The sequence below is a fragment of the Peromyscus maniculatus genome, chromosome 23, assembly GCF_049852395.1.
Source record: "Peromyscus maniculatus bairdii isolate BWxNUB_F1_BW_parent chromosome 23, HU_Pman_BW_mat_3.1, whole genome shotgun sequence".
Lineage (NCBI taxonomy): Eukaryota > Metazoa > Chordata > Mammalia > Rodentia > Cricetidae > Peromyscus > Peromyscus maniculatus.
In genome coordinates, this window is record NC_134874.1 from 27,379,252 (window position 1) to 27,399,959 (window position 20,708).

Below are 20,708 nucleotides of genomic sequence, written 5' to 3' on the forward strand. Positions count from 1 at the left end.
ATGAAGGAGGGGTCGAGAGAGGCTGAGATTTTGATCAGAGGCCATAGTCGGCCAGCGGAGTCCCTCCTTACATCCATAAGCCACCCTGCCGTGGTGTTCCTCTTAAGCCAGTATAGGATATGGCAGGTCATCCCAGCCATGTTCTGAACAGCTAGGGACAGGAGCATTGTTGTCCCTCACGGTCAGCTCACCAGGCTTACTCTCCTGGTACTGCCTACCTCCGTTCCCTTCCATGGGGTGGCTCTGTATACTGCACAAAACCATCACCAGCCGTGGGTAGAAGGGAGGGAGCAGGTGGCCCCCCAACTGAGGAGACATACCTGTTAGTAAGGTGCACCTTCTCTCACAGTACCCTCTCCCCCCGATGCCCGCTCCTTCCCCTCCACCGACTCCACTCTACTGCCCCAAGGGCCTTCCTCCATCGCCAGACTTCCTTTTCCATTTATTGGAAAGGCCCGAGGGACTGCTGGGACCAGCGCCTTCCCGCCTGCCACTCTGTTCATCAGCTGTGGGCTCCGGCCACAGTGGTGACCCCCCTGTCTCTCTAGGCCGACCTGAGCAGCTTGCCTGAGATCGACAAGTCCCTGGTGGTCTTCTGCATGGCCACGTACGGCGAGGGTGACCCCACCGACAATGCCCAGGACTTCTATGACTGGCTGCAAGAGACGGACGTGGACCTCACCGGGGTCAAGTTTGCTGTGAGTCTCCATGGGATCGTGTGGGCCCACGCTGGCTGGCCTTGGGCAGCTCCCCAGAACCCTAGGGGACCCTTCTGTGCAAGCTGCCACGTCTGTTCCATCACCACTCTGCAGGGCAGGGGGCTTCCAGCAGAGGGCTTTATCCCTACTTCAGTGTGCATCCCTGCAAGAGCATCCCTCCCAGTTGCCAGCCGACCCCACAGGTCATTGGTTACTGGACGAAAGGCCACACCAATATGATTTGGCCTGGAGCCTCCAGCGAAGCTGGTCACTTGGATTTGTGGTGTAAAGGCTGGTCATAAAAGAAGCCATCTGTGGCCTGCAGGTCACCTAAACAAAGCCATCAGATGATCTTCTCGGTGCCCGTAGTGCCAGAGGCTCCCAGGGTTCTGCCCACCCCAAGGACGTCAGATCGCACCGGGCAGGCCCAAGCCCTGGCCTCAGAGCCTGGCTGCTGTCCCCACAGGTGTTTGGCCTTGGGAACAAGACCTATGAGCATTTCAACGCCATGGGCAAGTATGTGGACCAGCGGCTGGAGCAGCTTGGCGCCCAGCGCATCTTCGAGTTGGGCCTTGGTGATGACGACGGGAAGTGAGTGCCACGCCCCAGTCACGTGGGTCCCAGCCTGGAGTGTGGGCCGCCCTCCTTCCCCCAGCAGGGTTGGGAGCCACGGGTGAGAGGGTGAGAGAGCGCGGGCTGATGTCTGGCCTGGCTAAGCCTCCCCTCTCTCCAGCTTGGAAGAGGATTTCATCACATGGAGGGAGCAGTTCTGGCCAGCTGTGTGCGAGTTCTTCGGGGTGGAAGCCACTGGGGAGGAGTCGAGGTGAGTGGAAGGCCACGCTGGGGCCTGGGCTGGGTGGCCCTGGGGACAGAGGGGGGGTGGGGAGAGCTCAGGCATAGGATCTGGGAGGCCCTCGTTCCAGGTGAGGGGGTGAGGCCTCCCTTCCTGTATGGGGCATCACAGGACACTGGCTTCCCGTCCGCCTGTGTCATGGCCCGCTCGTCCTCTCAGGCTCTTGGGGGTCAACTTCAGCCCTTCTCTTGACTTTTGCTTCCCTCATGTCTGCTCCAGGGTCCCCTGCACCCCACCCATGTCCCCTTTCTTGCTAGGGCTGGCCCTGCGGCCTCCCTCCTCCCAGCCCTGACCCCAGCCTTGGTTTTCCCCTCCCAGCATCCGCCAGTATGAACTCGTGGTCCACGAAGACATGGACACCGCCAAGGTTTACACGGGCGAGATGGGCCGTCTGAAGAGCTACGAGAACCAGAAACCGTAAGTAGACGAAGGAGAGTGGGCTCACGGCCCTGGGGCCCCGCGTGCACCCACATCCCAAGCAGATGTGTGTCCCTCCACAGTCATTGTGTGAGTGAGCACAGGGGGGATACCCGCGCTTTTTATTATTATTATTATTGATTTATTTTTTACATGTGAGTGCTCTGTCTTCATGGACACCTGCAGGCCAGAAGAGGGCATCAGACCCCATTATGGATGGTTGTGAGCCCCCATGTGGGTGCTGGCACTTGACCTCAGGAAGAGCAGCCAGGGCTCTTAGCTGCTGAGCCATCTCTCCAGCCTCTGACACCCGCACTTTCATGCCCACTATCTAGAAGGGCACAAGTTGCCCGCTGCGGCCTCAGGAGCCCAGCCCTGGCAGGTCAGAATTGGGCAAGAAGTCCCGTTCCTTTCCTCAGAATCCACAGCTCAACTGTTAGTGCTCACCTAGCAGGTGTGAGGCCCTGTTCCTTCCCCAGCACCCCACACACTGGGCGCGGTGGCACACTCAGCACACAGTGGAGGGAGAGGGGTCAAAAGTCCAGTTACCTCGACTGCACAGCGGGTTCCAAGGAAAGCCTGGGATACATGAAACCTTGTCCGAAAGAAAAGTTCCCAATCTGACCCTACCTACCCCTGGGTGCTGCCCAGATGACTCATGCTGGAACCTCGCCAGTCATTGGTCACACTGAATCAAGCCAGCTGTCTTGCTGGGGCAGACTCTGCCCATCCTGCTGGGGTAGACTGTGCCCATCCTGCTGGGGCAGACTCTGCCTGTCCTGCTGGGGCAGACTGCATCTGCCGCCCCTAGCCACACTATGATCTCTGAATGTGAGTGTGGAAGCCAAGTGCTCTGCAGATATCTCAGGACCTGGGTAGCTTCCACGGTAGCTCCACCCCCTGACCCAGGCCCTCCCAACCCCCATAAGCAGAATGCAGAGGGTCTCACATGTTTCTTAGGGCCCAGATTGTTTTCCTGTCTGTGTCCTTTTGCTCTGCCCTCTTGATTGTACGTATGTGGCTGGGACAGCCCTTGCCATACTCCATTTGGCTCCCTCATATATATCCCTTGAAAGCTCAAAGTCCCCCACCCCCACCCTCACCCCTGCCCACCAGCTCTTGCTCCCAGTGTTTAGTATAAGCAGGTCCCAAGCCAATCACTGACTTCCTTTCTTCCCATCAGTCCCTTCGATGCCAAGAATCCATTCCTGGCTGCTGTCACAACCAACCGGAAGCTGAACCAAGGCACTGAGCGGCATCTAATGCACCTGGAATTGGACATCTCAGACTCCAAGATCAGGTACCTGCCCGCCTCCCATCTCCCCTGGGGCAAGCCTGGCACTGTGTCATCTGCTCACTTCCTCCTGAGCCTTGCACTTCCGTTCTAGGTATGAATCTGGAGATCATGTGGCTGTGTACCCAGCCAACGACTCAACCCTGGTCAACCAGATTGGGGAGATCCTGGGGGCTGATCTGGATGTCGTCATGTCTCTAAACAATCTCGATGGTGAGTTCTGGAATCAAGAGCCTTGTCTAGGCCTGAATCAGGTTGAAACTTCTGCTCTGGCCTGTGGCTGGGATGCTAAGGCCCAAGTCCTAAGACTCTGTATGGAAGTCTGGCCCTTCATCCCTATCATAGTTATAGAGGACACCCGAGGCCAGGAGGCAGAACCAGCCCTGCTTCCTGGGCAACTAGGGAAGCCACCCAGGCACCCATCTTCCTGGACCGGGGCTGCTAAACCAAGCCTCATGCCTTAGGCCTGGGCTCCGCCTCTGTGGCAATGGGCTGCTGCCTCCCTGCTCCTGGGCCTCCATCCTCACTGCTAAATGTAAGGACTGGGTTAGCAGCCCTCAGGGCCCACTAGGGTCCTTCTGGGTGAGCAGGTGCTGGATGCTGCACTATCCCAGGGCCTCCCGCTGTGGACACAGGCATCTGGTACCCACCCAAGGCCTGGCTCTGCCCTTAGTGACTCGCAGTCAGAACACATGGAGAAAAGGAGTTGGTTTCTGTTCCAGCTAGCCGCCCCACCTCATTGTGCTTCCTCTACGACCTGGCAGCCTGCAATGGCTAGATCTCTCTGATGGGCACTTGTGCCTGGCCTGAAGTTCAAGCCTGGCAGAAAGCTTGAGCCTTGTCAGAGGCAATAGAGAGCAGGCTGGAGTGCCAGCTTCCTGCTGCAAAGGCCTGTAGGTGTCTGTCCATCCTCTATGACACCCCACCCTGCTCCAAGGGGTGACCGTTCACTCCACCCTCTCTCTCCTGCTGCAGAGGAGTCCAACAAGAAACATCCATTCCCCTGCCCCACCACCTACCGCACGGCCCTCACCTACTACCTGGACATCACCAACCCACCACGCACCAACGTGCTCTACGAGCTGGCGCAGTATGCCTCCAAGCCCTCAGAGCAGGAGCACCTGCACAAGATGGCGTCGTCCTCCGGCGAGGGCAAGGTGAGCCCGCATGCCCTCCGCCTCGGCCCCTACCCCACCTGCACCCCCCCTCCCAGGCCGCCCACACCTCCCTCCCATGTCTCCCCAGGAGCTGTACCTGAGCTGGGTGGTGGAAGCCCGGAGGCACATCTTGGCCATTCTCCAGGACTACCCGTCGCTGCGGCCCCCCATCGACCACCTGTGCGAGCTGCTGCCGCGGCTGCAGGCTCGCTACTACTCCATCGCCTCGTCCTCCAAGGTGAGGGCGCCGCCTAGGCCGGGGGACCCCGGGTGCCCTGCCAGGGAGGCGCCGAGGAAGGGACTCTAGGGGGTTGAGGCCAGGCTCACACCAATCCCTCCTCCAGGTCCACCCCAACTCTGTGCACATCTGCGCCGTGGCTGTGGAGTACGAAGCCAAGTCCGGGCGAGTGAACAAGGGGGTGGCCACCAGCTGGCTCCGGGCCAAGGAGCCGGCAGGAGAGAATGGCGGCCGGGCCCTGGTGCCCATGTTTGTGCGCAAATCTCAGTTCCGCCTTCCCTTCAAGTCCACTACGCCCGTCATCATGGTGGGCCCGGGCACAGGGGTTGCCCCCTTCATAGGCTTCATCCAGGAGCGAGCCTGGCTCCGGGAGCAAGGTAAGCCCCGGGGCTCCGGTTCTGTGGTCAGCCGGGGCGAGGCCAGAGAGCTCCCCTTCATCACAGCTTCACCCCTGCCCAGGCAAGGAGGTCGGGGAGACGCTGCTCTACTATGGCTGCCGGCGCTCCAACGAGGACTACCTCTACCGTGAGGAGCTGGCCGCCTTTCACAAGGCCGGCGCCCTCACCCAGCTTAATGTGGCCTTTTCCCGGGAGCAGGAGCACAAGGTGAGGCAGCGGGCGGCAGCTGTGCGGACGGGCTGGGCCGCCCCTGAAGAGGGGGTGGATGGGGTCTGACTGTGGGGTCTGGACACTGCTCACACCCATCCCCTCCCTCCCCTAGGTCTATGTCCAGCACCTGCTGAAGAGAGACAAGGAACACCTGTGGAAGCTGATCCACGAGGGCGGGGCCCACATCTACGTCTGCGGGTGAGTAATAGGGCAGGGGAGGCCGGGGGTGCTGACTACCCACCTGCGGGGTGGCTCCAGCAAGTCCCCTCACACCTTGTCCCCTCGTCTCCACCCAGGGATGCTCGAAATATGGCCAAAGATGTGCAGAACACCTTCTATGACATTGTGGCCGAGTTTGGGCCCATGGAGCATGCCCAGGCTGTGGACTATGTTAAGAAGCTGATGACCAAGGGCCGCTACTCCCTGGATGTGTGGAGCTAGGAGCCGCCGCCCTCCACCCCCCATCCCTGTAATCACCTCCCCAACTCCCTCTGCCGACCTCCACCTCTGGTGGTTCCCGCCTGGCCTCGACAAGGGAGGCCCAGGGACTGACTCCTCCCGGCCTGCGTGATGCCCTCCTGGGCCCCTGGACCGGGCAGCCCAGTCCCAGGGCACATGGCAAGAGGGACCGGGCCCACCTTTGGGTGATGGGTGCCTTAGGCCCTCGGCAGCTGTACAGAGGGGCTCTTCTCTCCACTGAGCTGGGTGGGGTGCAGCCCCACCACATGATTTTGAATGAGTGTAAATAATTTTAAATACCCTGGCCCTTGGAATAAAGTTGTTTTCTGTATTTGCTTGGTGTTGCTTGAGCCGATATGGGGGTCTCTCTGGGGATCTTCAGTTAGACAACCCCCCTCCCCAGACCAGGAGCCAAGAATCAGTGCCATGTTGGGGGGCCCCAAGCCCTGCCCCCCTGGAAGAACACACCCCCAACAGCCCATCAGACATCTCTATGTCTCTTGTCCTTTATTGAGGCCCAGAGCCCAAATCCTCCAAGCCGGGCTCCAGGCCCAGGCCTTCCTCAGGGCCCACAGGGCCCACGGAGCCCACAGAGTCCAGGGGGCACAGAAGGGAACCTCCCCGTACACAGGGGTGCCCCAACCTGCTGCCCCATCTGGCACACAGGTCAGAAGCCCCTTTGGGGCTGGCCGTCAGATCTAGTTCAATCCTTCTTGCTGCCAGGCTGCTGGCTGTGGAACTTCTGGTGGACCACGCGGAGGGTCGTGAAAAAGTTGCCGAGGAAGAGGAGAAGGAAGGGGAAGCCGCACATGAGCACCTGCAGGGGTCGGGGAAAGGCAGGGTCAGGACAGCTGAGGTCCGGATGGGATCTCCCAAGCGTCCTCCTCCCAGCCCCGGGCTCACCTGCCACTCCTTACATTCGGGGTCCCGGGCCAAGTTAAACAACGTCAGCGCGTTAAAAAGCTGCCAGAACTGTAGAGGGGGGGCGTCTGTTCAGTCACGTAGTGCTCACCGGGCTCAGAGCCAGAGGCGGACACCCAAGGGGGGGACGGGGACCCCCAGGTGTGACTTACGTGTCCAAAGAAGAGGAAAGGAAGCAGGAAGGTGAGACCTCTCCACATCCAAGACTGGAAACCCTCTGGGGGCGGGGAGGGGGGTTAGGAAAGAGCTGAGGTGGTGAGCAGGCTCAAAGGGACAGGAACCCCCCTTGTCCCGGGGGGCCTCGGGGCTGCTAGGGAGAGCCGACTGACTCACCTACGGTAAGGTCCATAGTGTGCCGTTCGCCCAGGGCACGCAGGCGGTACAGGCACCCACTCTGATAGTAATACTGCAGAAACTGCACAAAGCCTGGGTGCCCAGGCAGGTGGGCGTGTCAGACCTGCCCTGGGCCACGGGGCTCTCACCCCGTCCCCTCCCTAGCAAGGAAACTCACTCTGGTACATGGAGAAAGACAGGAACTGGTTCCGGAACTTCTGGTACATGAGACCATCTGGCCTAAATTTAAGGGAAAGCGGAGGAAGAAGGGAGGGAGGGATGAGAGCCCAAGTCTTCGGCCTCACCCCTGCCCGCTGAGGTCACGGTCACTCACCAGGTCAGCATGACTCCCGACAAGAACGTGGACACGTAATGATGGAAAACCCACCAGCCTTTGATCCTGTAAGAGGGTGTCAGTTAACCTCTGTGGAGCAGAGCGGCGCCCACAGATACAAAGTCCCCGGGTGCCACGGCCCACCCCACTGCGCATGCACACCTAGAACCGTTATTGATGAGGATGCTCTCTCGGATGGTCAGTGTGCAGTAATACCAGACCAGCAGGAAGTTGAAGGCGGCGTCCGTCACCCTGGGGAGTGGGGTCCAAAGAAGTGATGCCAGAGCCTTGTGCCTGCCCCTCTCCCGACCCCGGCCAAGTTCAGAGCCTTGTCCCTGCCCCTCTCCCGACCAGGCCAAGTTCAGAGCCTTGTCCCTGCCCCTGTCCCGACCCCGGCCAAGTTCAGAGCCTTGTCCCTGCCCCTGTCCCGACCCCGGCCAAGATCAGAGCCTTGTCCCTGCCCCTCTCCCGACCCCGGCCACATTGCTCACCTGGAGTTGAGCAGGAAGCGGCAGGTGAAGGAGATAACAATGAGAATAATGGTGAGGTAGAGCTTGAACTTCTCATACTCGTCTTTGTAAGCAAACCTGGGCGGGGAGGAGAGGGACAGGCATTCGCACTCATGGGGGGAGGTTGGGGGGAGCGTGGTAGGGGACGGGGTGGGGGGGGGGCTTCCTTCTCCATCATGCCCAGAGGTCACAGGCCAGCCTAGAGAAGTTGACCCAGAACCCCAAGACCACACCAACCCAAGTCAAAGGTGGCTGGGGAACCCTGGGTGAGACCCAACCCTCGACCACCACATACTTAGCCTGCTTGCTCAAAAGTGTCACGTTGACATTCCCCAGAACCAGACTCAGGTACAACCTAAGGGACAGAAGAAGGCCTGAGTGACAGAGAACCGAACACTGCAGTCTGGAGCCTGCTGCCTCCCGTGACCTTGGCAGACTGTTCTGAACTTAGGAGGTGCCGCTGACCAACCACACATGGCACCCGGCCTCTCTCCTGCCTGCTCCAGAATCCTGTCTTTGGGGTAAACGATGTCTCTAGCCTGTGGTGTTTTGTCCGGGACCTCCCCATGTTGGTACCTTGAGAGCCCTGGATGGATGTCATTCCCCATGAGAAACCATCCCCACACCCCAGACCACTCCTCGGTGTGGGCATGGGGCCTTAGCATCTGGGCAGATGGTCATCTTCTGTTGCTATCCCGTAACTCTGATCTTTCACCTCCAAGAAACTCAGCCCTGAGTCCCCTTCAGTGCTTTCCATACATAGCCACACACCGGACCTCATTCCCATCTCCCTTCAAAACTCCGGGTGGAGGAAACGGCTCAGCTGGGAGAGTGCTTGCCTAGCACCCATGAGGTCCTGGGTTCAATCCCCATGCCACATCCAAACTCACACCTAGAATCCCAGTTCTTGAGAGGTAGAGGCAGGAGGACCAGAGTTGAGGCTAGCCTAGGCTACAAGACACCCTGCCTCAAAAATATACCACCAAAACCAACAAAAGCAGGCTCCTTGTATTTCTACCCCTCCCGCTAATGAAGCGCATCTGTCCTCAGAGAAACTCCAGGTGTGACGCAACACTAAGCGGCTGTACCCAGGAGAGGGGCTTCTGTCCCCACTCAGGCCTCGGCATGGCAAACTGAGGCAGGCTATAAAGGAGGCTGGGAATTTGAACTCCCGAAGAGTGAATGGAGCCTGTTCCCGGCTGTTTTAGGATTACTACTGCTGTGATGAAACAGCAATCAAAAGTGACTTGGGGAGGAAAGTTCCTTGGCTTACATATCCTGGATTGCCATTTCACTGAAGGAAGCCGAGGCAGGAACTCAAGCAGGGCAGGAAGCTGGAGGCAGGAGCTGATGCAGAGGCCATGGAGGGGTGCTGTTTAATGGTTTGCTCAGCCTGCTTTCTTTCTTTATTTTTAAATGCCGAATGCCGTTTATTGAAGGAGGGAAGAGGTCTTAAATACAGGCTTACAGCACAATGGGAGAACCCGGGAGGGCAGAAGTTTGCTACAGATGTTTTACAATCTTGCATCTAAGCTGTTAACGCCCATTATGCAGGATACATAGACAAGAAACTTCCCTTAAGCTTTCAGGAGGGTGGAACCCCACAGGGAATTAGCATAGGAAGGATATCAAGGTCAAGGTCAGCAAGCAAGGCAACAGTTATCCAAAACAGGGGCCAGGGCCCTACAGGTCCCCCTTTTACTAATAAATGAGCTTCTGACTTAAGTTGCATAGGACGTCAGCAGGTCACCTTACCCGTCATGGAGATGCCTGCCCAGGCCACACAGGCGCTCTGTCTTAGGTTGGTGAGCGCCCCCCATCAGCCTGCTTTCTTATAGAATCCAGGACCACCAGCCCAGGGATGGCACCACCCACAAATGGGCTGGGCCTTCTCATATCAATTACTAATCAAGAAAATGCCCTGCAGACTTGCCTACAGCCTGATCTTATGGAGGCATTTTCTCAGTTAAGGTTCCTTCCTCTCGATGACTCTAGCTTGTCTCAAGTTGACATAAAAACTAGCCAGGACAATTGACCCCTTATCAATTTGACATACACACATCACTGTTAAACCATAACCTTTCCTTTCTTGTTCATCCCCAAGAGCTCATATTAATAAGCATCACAATACAAAACATTAAATTAAAATTAGCACAGACTTTACAAACTCAAACACTTCAAAAGAGCAATCTCTTTGAAAATTACAAAGTCAGCCAGGCAGTGATGGTACATGCCTTTAATCCCAGCACTCAGGAGGCAGAGGCAGGCAGATCTCTGTGAGTTCGAGGCCAGCCTGGTCTACAGAGCGAGTTCCAGGACAGTCAGGGCTGTTACACAGAGAAATCTTGTCTTGAAAAATAGCAAAACAAAATTGCCAAGCCCCTTTTAAAAATCAAAAGTGTCTGTAAAATGCCAAAATCCTTTTTCAAATTCCCTCAACTATGGGCTCCTGTAAAATCAAAGTAAGTTAAATACGTTCTTACTCTGAGAGAGAAGAACCAGGGCACAGGCACAATCTGAAGAAAGCCAAGCCCATCTCCAACTGTGTAAATAACTCCGTGTCCAGTGTCTGGGATTCAGTCTTCCGAGCTCCACTGAAGGGCCTGGGTCACTTCTCCAGCTCCACTGTCTTCAGCCCACACAGACAGCATCCACGGCTGAGGCTGTCCTGGGTGGTCATCCCACAGTACTGGCATCTCCAAAATGCTGGGGGCCTCCTGCCTCAACTGGGCTGCACTCTCACCAATAACCTCTCCCAGGCGCTCTTCATGGTGCCAAGCCTCAACTTCTCTGCGTGACCCCTTCAATCCTGGGCCTTCAACTAATGAGGCTGCCAATGGCCAGCGGCCTCTCCTGGCCTCTCACAGTGCCAAGGCTCAGCAGCTCTCCATGACCCCATCATGCCTTCAAAACCAGTCCCACCTGGGTGACTCTTACACATCACCAAGTCCTGATGCCAGTACGAGGTACAACCTTGACCACCTCTGGAACACATGCTCCGAGGAAACGCTTCCCAGAAGCTTTCACCTCAGCAATGCTGGTCTCTTCTTAATCGCCGCTAATTCTCCAGCCCCAGCGGACCAGAATCACAGAATCTTAATTCTAGACAGCAAATGTCCACGATCGAGTCTTTAAACGTCCCCCCGAGTTTCCCGAGCCAGGCCTCCTCCGTCCACACTGCTCTCACATTATCTTCTGAGTTCCCACAGAACTGCCCACTGAGCTCTCAGCACTCAATGGCTTTTCCAGCCCAAAGTTCCAAAGTCCTTCCACACGTCCACATGCTCAGGTCTGCCACAGCAATGCCCACTGTCCTGGTCTCAGTCAAGGTTACGACTGCTGTGATGAAACACCACGAGCCAACACGACTTGAGGAGGAGAGGGCTCGGCTTACATATCCTGAGTCACAGTCCACTGAGGGACGCCAAGGCAGGAACTCAGACCGTATGGAAACCTGGAGGCAGGAGCTGATTGATGCGGAGGCCATGGAGGAGGGCTGCTTACAGGCTTGTTCCTCATGGCTTGCTCAGCCTGCTTTCTTATAGGACCCAGGACCACCAGCTGCACAGCTGACCCCACCCACAATGGACGGACCCTTCACCATCTATCACTAATTAAGAAAATACCCTACTTTAGAGCCAGGCACGTTGGCGCACGCCTTTGATCCCAGCACTGGGGAAGCAAAGGCAGGCGGATCTCTGAGTTCAAGGCCAGCCTGGCTACAAAGTAAGTTCCAGGACAGCCAGGGATAGGCAGAGAAACCCTGACTCAAAAAACAAAATCGAGAGGGTGGGCAAGAGAGAGAGAGAGAGACCCCACAGGCCCAGGGTATCAATCATGTTTGGCAAGCACTCTACCAAGTCAGCTACATCCCCAGCCCTTGGCTTGGATTTGATTTTATTTTTATACATATGGGTGTGTTGCCTGCATGTATGTATGTGTACCACGTGGGTGCCTGGTGCCCACTGAGGCCAGAAGGTGGTGTCGGAGCCCCTGGAACCGAGGACACAGACAGTTGTAAGTTACCATGTAAGTGTTGGAAATCAAACCCTGGTCTCCTGGAGGAGCAGCCAGTGCTCTTAAGCATTAAGCCATCTCTCCAGCCCCTTCGGTTTATTTTTTGAGGGAGTGTCTCACTATGGAGCCCTGGCTGGACCGAAACACACTATGTTGACCAGGCTAACTTTGAATGCACGACGTAGTCTAAGAGGACCTTGGGCTCTCTAGCCTCCTGCCTCAGCTTCCAGAGTTGTTAGGACCACAGGAATGTGCTCCTTCATTACCTCTGAAGATGACTCAGGCATCCCTTCACCAAGAAGCTGTGTCTGGCCGTGTGTGGGGTCAGACGTGCATTACTGAGGCCCCGACTCCCTGAACTCTTCCCCTGACGCTCCCATGACTGTGAACTGTCAGAGACCCGGGCTGTCAACATGGCCTCCTTTGCTGACTGAATGACTGAGAGACAGGCTGGGGTTACACACCCATGGGGCTGGAAGAAGGAAGGACTCACCCGTTCTTCTTGGGCAAGTAGGCTTCCATGTCGAAGAAGAGGCCTTGGCGCTCCTTCATCTGGTTTTCCAGCTCCTGCGCGGCCTCCGTGGACTCGGATGGGAGAGAGGGTCTGCATCTGGGAGTATGGCGGGGGTCAGTCAGTGCAGGTGGGGAAGCCCAGTGGGAACCCTTTGGGACAGAGAAAGGAACAGAGCCCAGGGAGTGGAAGAGCAGCGAGCCATGCCAGGGTGAGCCAGTGGCACCCCCCACCCCCACCCCGCAGCCGCGGCCACCCCTGGCGGGAGGTCACCCCCAGCCTCACTTTTTCAGCACCAAGGCCAGCTCCTGGAGCCGCTTCTTCTGGCGGGAGATGGAGTTGGTGCAGCTGTCCTGGAGTCTGGTCAGCTCTTCCAATTTCAGGCGGTACAGGCGGTGTGTTTCCTAGGGCGAGGAGAAGGCATGAGCTTGACTGGGCAGCTCCCTGGGCAGGGAACCAGCCCTGGAGGTAGGACTTCCTGTGCTCGCCAGGGGACCTCCAGAGATTGCTCTGCCCCTGAGGCAAGACAGGAGCTGGATTCTCCCTGTAAACTCAGAGCTCCGTGACACCTGCCCATAGCTCTGCCTGGGTTGTTGTTGTTTTGTATTTTTTTGTTTTGTTTTGCTTGTTTGTTTGTTTCAAGACATGGTTTCTCTGTGTAGCTTTAGAGCTTGTCCTGGAACTCACTCTGTAGACCAGGCTGGCCTCGAACTCACAGAGATCCACCTGCCTCTGCCTTCTGAGTGCTGGGATTAATGGCGTGCGCCACCATCTCCTGGCCTATCTGCCTGGGTTTTTTGTGCTACCTGAGTCTGGCATTATCTTCAGTCTAGAGTAGTGGTTCTCAGCCTTCCTACCACATGCGACCCTTTGATACAGTTCCTTGTGTTGTGGTGATCCCTAACCATAAAATTATTTTCCTGGTTGCAATGTTGCTACTGTTACGGAGCCTAATGTAAATATCTGTGTTAGGCGACTGCTGTGAAAGGGTCATTTGCACCCTAAAATGGGTCTTGATCCACAGGTTGAGAACCACTGCTCTACACCAGAGGGGCTGCCCGAACTCACCCCTTACCTTCCCAGTTCCTTCTACCTAGCTAGCCTGAAGGGATGGCATACAGGGTTGGCCATGATGCCTTCCACTCAGGCATTCCCGATGTTTCCTCTCAGGTCAAAGGTCACCAGTCCCTCCCATCCACTCCCCTCCTGCAAGCACCTTTGGCCCAAGCCCTTTGCCCTGGTGGGTGAACCTTGCAAGCTGCACCCTAAAGACAGGGCAAGGGGCAGTGTGGGGAAATCAAGGCAGAGGCCATCGCAGTGATGGCAAAACTGGGAGATCTGGGGCTGTGTGGGTCCCTAGAGAGAGTTCTAGTACCAGCAAGCTGGGCAGGGTCGGCAGCTGCCGTGGAGATATGAGACTGGGCACAGTCCAGCAGAGGCAAAGGTCTAACCTAGTCTCCAGCTGGCCAGGCTCCACTACTTGGGTCTGTTTCTCATGCCAAGCGGGGCCGCCACATCCTCTCCAGGCTCTAGCATATGCCACCCCTGCCCAGTGACAGCCTTCCTGGAAGCAGCACCTTCCTTCTCTCCAGTACGGGGACAGAGAGGACACAAACAACCTGGAACTGGGAGGTTTTCCAATGGTCTCACACAGACTCTGCCTGGCAGGAGGTCCAGGTACAGTCTGCCCCGCCCACCTCTTCCCTACAAGAAAGAACCACACGCGCCCGGGCGAGGCTCCTCCAGTCCCTAGGTGGGCGCTGTCCCTCGGTCTCAGATGGCTGAGATCTCCATCCAGGCCTGGGTTTTACCTAAACTTGCTTCCCTGCAGCGTTCGGCAAGGAGTTGGCCAAGGGCGGGGAAGGCGTTGTCCGGCTGCACGCTTGCAGGGTGACTGAACCAAAAAGGCTGGGCCCGGCTGGGCTCTGCCTCGGGTGACTGCTCTCCAGGAAGGGGACGAGGTCCCAGATCGGTTAGCGGTGCAGAGGGAGGGTCAGCAGGGGAGTCCTGACCTGTTTTCAAGGCCTTTGCACAAAGTCGAGATGGCCCGGCACAGAGGGATCCCTTGCCCAAGCACGCCGGGGACGCGCGGGCAATCGGGGCTGCCATCGGACATTTAAGAGGAGAAGTGGGAGAGGGCCTCGACCCCTGACCCCTCCGAGCTACCCTATGTCTGACCTAGGGCTGCCCGACCCTTGTCCCCGAGACAGAGAGACGTGGCTCGGGGCACGGATGGCCGCAGGGACGCTCACCTGGATACCTTGGAAGTCCTGCTGCAGATCCTCCCAGTTGCGCAGGCAGTCGCCCAGCGGGTCTGGGGGCGGGGACTGCATGTCTTTGTCCACGCCACGGGCCGCGGGGAACCGCGAGTGGGGAGGACGGAGCTGCAACCCCGGCCGGCCGGAGGCGCCTCCGCCACCGCCCCCGTCCGCTTCCGGGCTCGCGCTGCCGCGGCTGCCAACGGGAAAAGGCCCGGCGTAATCCGCGCGCGAGCCCCGCCCCTTGGGGCAGCCAATCGGATCCCGGGACGGGGAGCTGGGCGTGGCCACGTGCCCGCCAGGCGTCTCCTGGCTCCGTGACCGGACCTGGGCTCCCGGCGATCCTATCCGCTTGATCCGCTTCCTCGGAGCACTCACGAACCGAGGCAACACGTGCTTCCAACACTCTGAATTTTTATTTTAGATGGAGTCTCACGACGTAGCCCTGGCTGGCCGGTCAGGAACGAGAGATCCCTCTGCCTCTGCCTCCCGCGTGCGCCATCCACCACGCCCTGCGCCCTGCGCCTCATCCACTTTTGTCCTTGAGCAGCGGCCCCTCTCTAGGGACAGCCTTTTGTCTCACAGCTTTTTAGAGACACCCCTTTCCTGGCCCGGAGTCCTCTGTGCTCACCTCCCCTGTCCTTCAAACAGCCTGTAGGCTGCCTCTCCTAAAAATACAAAACTTAACTCCCCACCGTGTCCCTGCTGAAGACTTACCAGTGGGGTCTAGAGCCGAGTCGGTAGCGCGCTAGCATGCCTAGCATGCCTGGCATGCCTAGCATGCAGAAAACACTGAATTCAATCCCTAGCATCACGTAATAAACCGGATGCGAAGGTACATGCCTGTGATTCCCACACTTGAGAGGCGCAGACAGATCAGAAGTTCCAGGTCATCCTCATCAGGGGACACCCTACCACCCATGTCCTTCTGTGGAAAGTTCTAGGAGGCAGATAGTAGTCGGGGATGGACGCTTTCTTTCTTTCTTTTTGTTTGTTTGTTTGGAGACAGGGTTTCTCTGTGTAGCCCTGGCTAGCCCTGGCTTCTCTCAAACTCTGCCTCTGCCTCCCTAGTGCTGGGTAAGGCATGCGCCACCACAGCCTGGCTGATCGGGATGTTTTCTTAAAGGGCTGACTCCCTCCATTGCCCGTCAGTCTCCTTGTAATCTGTGAGTCTGGGGAAGTGCATTTGGGCAACTCCCTTTAGGACTTGTGGAATTTGAGCCTGTGACAAGGCTCAGCAAGCAAGGGGGTCTGCTGCCAAGCCTTACGCCCTGAGTTCAATCCCAGGACCCACTCTGTGGAAAGAACCGCTTTCAGCAACTTCTGCTCTGACCTCCACACAAGTGCCAAAGAATGCCCACATATACAGATATAAAGTGTAGGATGGCTCAGTGGTTAAGAGCAGCTCTTCCAGAGGACCTGGGTTCAATGCCTAGCACCCACATGGTGGTTCACAACCATCTGTAACTCCAGTCCCCGGGGATCTGACCCTCACTTCTGACCTCCACAGTCACCAGGCATATATGTGGTGCAAAGACATACATGCAGGCAAAAGATGCACATAAAATACAATAAAAAAATTTAAAAAGTATATAACAAAAATTTGTAAAGATTTGTGGAATTGTAGGGGCCTGGGGCATGAGGAAGCCCTGGATTTGATTCCCAGGACCACAAACTTGGTGTGGTGGCACATGCCTGTATTCCCAGCACTTGGGAGGAAAGAGGCAAGAGGATCAGAAGTTCAGCATCATCCTCAGCTACATAGTGAGTTGTCCAGGCTAGCCTGGGCTACATGAGACCTTGTCTGAAATGAAAAGAAAAAAAATGGATATAGAATTTCTAGAAACCTGGGATTGGGTGAGAAGAAGTCTCCTTCATAATGACTTGGGGACAGAGAGAGAATCTATACCCATGATCCAGGGGCAGTGGTCCGAACGCTGGCTCTGGACATTGGGCAATGACCTCTATTCTGGCGGCTCTGAAGTCAGGAGTGTCCCTAAGCCTGAGCTGGAAGATCTCTACCCTGGAGTGGACACTGATACTCTCTGAATGGGCCGACACGAAGCATGAGCTGAGCACCCCCAACCCAGGTGACCTCCAAAGAGTCCAAGTCATCAGTGGGTCCGGCCACTGCTCCAGCCAGAGGCAGCCCCGGGAGTGTAGCTGGGTGGCAGAGCTTACCTCCAGAAGTGGGGGGTGACTGAGGAGTGTCTGCTCTGCTGAATGGACCAGAGCCCAAGAAGGCCTGTCATGGTGGACACCTCTAATCCCAGCACTCAGGAGATGGAGGCAGGAAAACAGGAAGACTAAGGGCATCCAGGGTATGTAATGAGACCTCAGCTATTTATTTATTTTTGAATTTGTTTGTTTATTGGGTTTTTTTTTTTTTGGTTTGTTTGGTTTTGGTTTTGGTTTTTCGAGACAGGGTTTCTCTGTAGCTTTGGTGCCTGTCCTGGATCTCACTCTGTAGACCAGGCTAGCCTCAAACTCACAGAGATCCACCTCCCGGGTGCTGGGATTAAAGGTGTGTGCCACCACCGCCCAGCTTGTTATTGTTGTTGTTTTGAGACAGGGTTTCTCTGTGTAGCCCTGGTTGTCCTAGAACTTGCTCTGTAGACCAGGCTAGCCTCAAATTCAGAGAGATCTGCCTGCCTCTGCATCCTGAGTGCTGGGACTAAAGGTGTGCACCACCACCGCTGGCTGAGACTTCGGTACTTAAGCTAAAGAGATGGCTCGGTGGTTAAGAACGTTGACTGCGCCGGGCGGTGGTGGCGCACGCCTTTAATCCCAGCACCCGGGAGGCAGAGGCAGGCGGATCTCTGGGAGTTCGTAGGCCAGCCTGGGCTACCAAGTGAGTTCCAGGAAAGGCGCAAAGCTACACAGAGAAACCCTGTTTGAAAAACCAAAAAAAAAAAAGAATGTTGACTGCTTTTTCCAGAGACCCAGGTTTGGTTCCCAGCACCCATATAGTGGCTCACAGCCATCTATAGCTCCGGTTCCAAGGGATGCAATGCCCTTTTCTGACTTCTGTAGGAGCCATGTATATACATGGTGCACAGACATACATGCAGGTAAAACATCTACATACATAAAATAAAACAAATCTAAAATAAAACTTAAAGGTGTGTGTGTGTGTGTGTGTGTGTGTGTGTGTGTGTGTGTGTGTGTGTTGGGGGAACAGATTAGAAAAAAGCCAGGGCAGGACTTGGGGTGTGGCTTAGTTAATAGAGTGCCTGGCCAGCATGCAGGAAGCCCTGAGTCCACCCTCAGCACCACACTAACTGAAACAGAGGTACACACTGCACCCTTAGCACTGGAGGGGGGGGGCGGGAAGAGCATGAGTTAACGTCCTCTTCAGCTGCACAGAGTTTGAGGCCATCCCCGTCTCCAGGAGACCTTGTCTCAAAAAATAAAAGGCTTACCTAACATGTGTGAGACTAGCACAGTGGTTCTCAGCCTGGGGGTCGAACAACCCTTTCTCAGGGGTCACCTAAGACCATCGGAAAACACAGATATTTACATCATGATTCATAATGGCAGCAAAATGACAGGAAGTAGCAATGAAAATAATTTTATAGTTGGGGGGGTCACGACAATATGAGGAACTGTACTAAAGGGTCGCAGTGTTAGGAAGATTGAGAACCACTGCTCTAGGTTCAATCCCCAGTATTTTGGGGGAAAAAAAAAGAACCAGACCTAAGACACAGACATGAAACTTCAGATTGCAAAGGTCTTCTTCTGGACCATTCCAAGCGTGTACCTAACCCCCCACCCACCCACCCCTCAAAAAGTCCCAAACAAGGTTCCTCCTCGCCCAGGTGGGCCGCAGGCGAAGGTCAGTAGATAGGATCAGAGATGTCTGTGATGTAATCGCCGTGGACAATTTTCTCCCATTCCAGAAGCTGAGCCACCAAGCCCCGATTCGGACGCATGTTGTTTTTGCACTTCTTCACGTGGGCCCAGGACCTCTGTGAATGTAGACATAAGGAAGATTTCAGGACAGGTGGTGAGATCCTTCCAGACGAGATCACCAACAGGTCAGGGGGGACAGGAGACACCTACCTGCCCATGTGATGGCTAGGTGCAGGGACAGGGGCTGGGTGATAGTTCATTCGGTAGTGTACTTTCCGGCAAGCATGGGGACCTGAGTCGAGTCCCCAGGACCAGTGTAAAAACTCTGTTTGTAATCCCAGTGCTGGGGAAGTGGATACGGGGTTCCTGGGGCCCACTGGCCAGCTAGTCTAGCCTAATTGTGGGGTACCTCAGGAAGAAAGAAAGAGGGGGGAAGGGAGAGGAGAGGAGAGAGGGAAAGAGGGGAAAGGGGGAAGAAAAGAAAAGAAAAGAAAAGAAAAGAAAAGAAAAGAAAAGAAAAGAAAAGAAAAGAAAAGAAAAGAAAAGGTTGGGCCTCAAGCCTGATGATCTGAATTCAACCCAAGTGACCCATACGGTACAAGAAGAGAACTGACTTCTGCACATGTGCCACATGAATACACACACAGGCACACATGCACATGAACACACACTTAAAGGAACAGAGGGAAAAAAATAATTTAAGCACCGACAGAACAGCAGCCTGGGGTGAACTCATCAAGGAAGGAGCCCTAGGCACAGTCTAGTCCATAGGGAAGCTCCTCTACTTCTGACTCAGGGCACAGAAGTCAGTTCCGTTTCACACGGCTCCTATGCAGATTGAGACGATATGCATGCAAACTCCCGTTGAGCAGGCTAACGCCAGGCTAGCCTGGGGCACACAGCAGCCTCAACAAAGGTTTGCGTCAGGACTGGCTGAATCACTGGAGAGTTGACAGGAACCTTGAGTGAGTTCTCGGAAGGAGGGAAGGCAAGGCAAAGCTGCCTTCCTCCAGGCTGCATCCGCAATGAAGTGCAGAAGAAGGCACGCGTGGGCCCGGCCTTCACCCGGGTTACAGGCAGAGTGGAAAGGCAAAATGGTACCTTAGGGCTAGAGTGATGCCTCAGAGGATAAGAACACGTACTGCTCTTGCAGAGGACCTGAGTTTGGTTCCCAGCGTCCACATCGGGCAACTCACAAGCTCCTGGAAATCTAATGACCTCTTCTGGCTTCTGAGGGCAACTGCACTCATGTGCACCCCCCAACACACACACACACCTACACACACTCATACACACCTACACACACATACACACATTCATATGTGCCTACACACACACACACACACTCACACACCTACACACACTCTCACACACACCTACACACACATACACACTCACACACCTACACAGACATACACACATTCATATGCACCTACACACAAGTGCACACACTCATACAGACCTACACACACCCTCATGCACACACAAGGAAATGATAAATTGTGTAAGGGATTGACTGCAGACAAACTGAGGCCCACAAAGTACAGCGGAGGTGGCCAGAGGCTTGGATTTAGAGCGAACAGGAGGCTGTCAATCACCAGGCACAGGATTTCAGTTCTGCAAGATCTGAAAGTTTACAAGCTGCGTTCACAACCTGAATGTGCTTACCACGAAAACACATGTTTAGGAGTCGTTAAGAGAGATGGAGGTGTGGCCTAATTGGTGAGGTGCTGGCCCCCTAAACCCACGGCACACCTCAGCTCCTAACACATCTCCTGGGACTCTCCCAGGCAGAAAGGTCTCGTCCTGCCTACCCTGGGATGAACATGTGAAGCACTTGCCAGGGCACACTTGGTGAGGGTCAACAGGCCCTGGTCTTAAGGCTGCAAGGCCATCCGTGTTCTTCCTGTTACGGTGGAGCCCCATGGAAAGTGTGGGTGCTGCGCCTGAGCCAATGGGCTTTGATCCCTGATGTTCTATCTGTAGCTGCGCAGCCTTGGAGAAAGCACCCGGACTTACCACACCTGAAAAATGCTGGGAAGCATAATGGTATTTAAGCTACAAGGTCATAGTGAACTTGCCTTAACATATAACAAAGAAAAAGGTCCAGGGCCAGTAGGACACAGCTCTAACCTCAGCACTCAGGAGACTGAGGTGGGAAGAATTGTGAGTTCCCTGTAAGCCTGAGTTCTACAGCCAGTTGTAGATGGGCCTGAGTTATCAGTGAGTTCCAAGCCACCATGAACTGT

At 55.7% G+C, this 20,708-nt stretch overlaps 3 protein-coding genes across 14 annotated transcripts in view; 1 reads left to right on the plus strand and 2 right to left on the minus strand.

Annotated features, from left to right (window-relative positions):
• The window catches only part of Por (cytochrome p450 oxidoreductase), a 67,349-nt gene extending 61,294 nt beyond the window's left edge, over positions 1-6,055 (plus strand). For all 7 annotated transcript variants that reach the window (XM_076560132.1, XM_076560134.1, XM_006971282.4 and 4 more), the window contains 12 exons: positions 549-698; positions 1,165-1,289; positions 1,432-1,521; positions 1,870-1,968; positions 3,152-3,268; positions 3,357-3,475; positions 4,238-4,419; positions 4,508-4,657; positions 4,764-5,034; positions 5,117-5,262; positions 5,378-5,463; positions 5,562-6,055. In XM_076560132.1, the coding sequence (XP_076416247.1) occupies positions 549-698; positions 1,165-1,289; positions 1,432-1,521; positions 1,870-1,968; positions 3,152-3,268; positions 3,357-3,475; positions 4,238-4,419; positions 4,508-4,657; positions 4,764-5,034; positions 5,117-5,262; positions 5,378-5,463; positions 5,562-5,706 (1,680 nt within the window). In that variant the 3' untranslated portion in view covers positions 5,707-6,055. The remainder of the gene's footprint in view (positions 1-548; positions 699-1,164; positions 1,290-1,431; positions 1,522-1,869; positions 1,969-3,151; positions 3,269-3,356; positions 3,476-4,237; positions 4,420-4,507; positions 4,658-4,763; positions 5,035-5,116; positions 5,263-5,377; positions 5,464-5,561) is intronic.
• Positions 6,056-6,214: 159 nt separating this feature from the next.
• Tmem120a (transmembrane protein 120A) lies at positions 6,215-15,104 on the minus strand. Its single transcript, XM_006971281.4, has 12 exons — positions 14,602-15,104; positions 12,635-12,753; positions 12,332-12,448; positions 8,117-8,176; positions 7,804-7,899; positions 7,475-7,564; positions 7,313-7,378; positions 7,157-7,218; positions 6,979-7,071; positions 6,798-6,862; positions 6,628-6,696; positions 6,215-6,541 (listed from the first exon to the last, which is right to left on the minus strand). The coding sequence occupies exons 1-12, from the start codon at positions 14,680-14,682 to the stop codon at positions 6,428-6,430; spliced, it is 1,032 nt and encodes a 343-aa protein (XP_006971343.1). The 5' UTR covers positions 14,683-15,104; the 3' UTR covers positions 6,215-6,427.
• A 3,058-nt stretch (positions 15,105-18,162) lies between these two features.
• The window catches only part of Styxl1 (serine/threonine/tyrosine interacting like 1), a 36,411-nt gene continuing 33,865 nt past the window's right edge, over positions 18,163-20,708 (minus strand). For 5 of the 6 annotated variants that reach the window (XM_016002054.3, XM_006971279.4, XM_076560813.1 and 2 more), the window contains one exon: positions 18,163-18,575. In XM_016002054.3, the coding sequence (XP_015857540.1) occupies positions 18,444-18,575 (132 nt within the window). In that variant the 3' untranslated portion in view covers positions 18,163-18,443. The remainder of the gene's footprint in view (positions 18,576-20,708) is intronic. The other variant, XM_076560815.1, reaches the window with a different exon arrangement.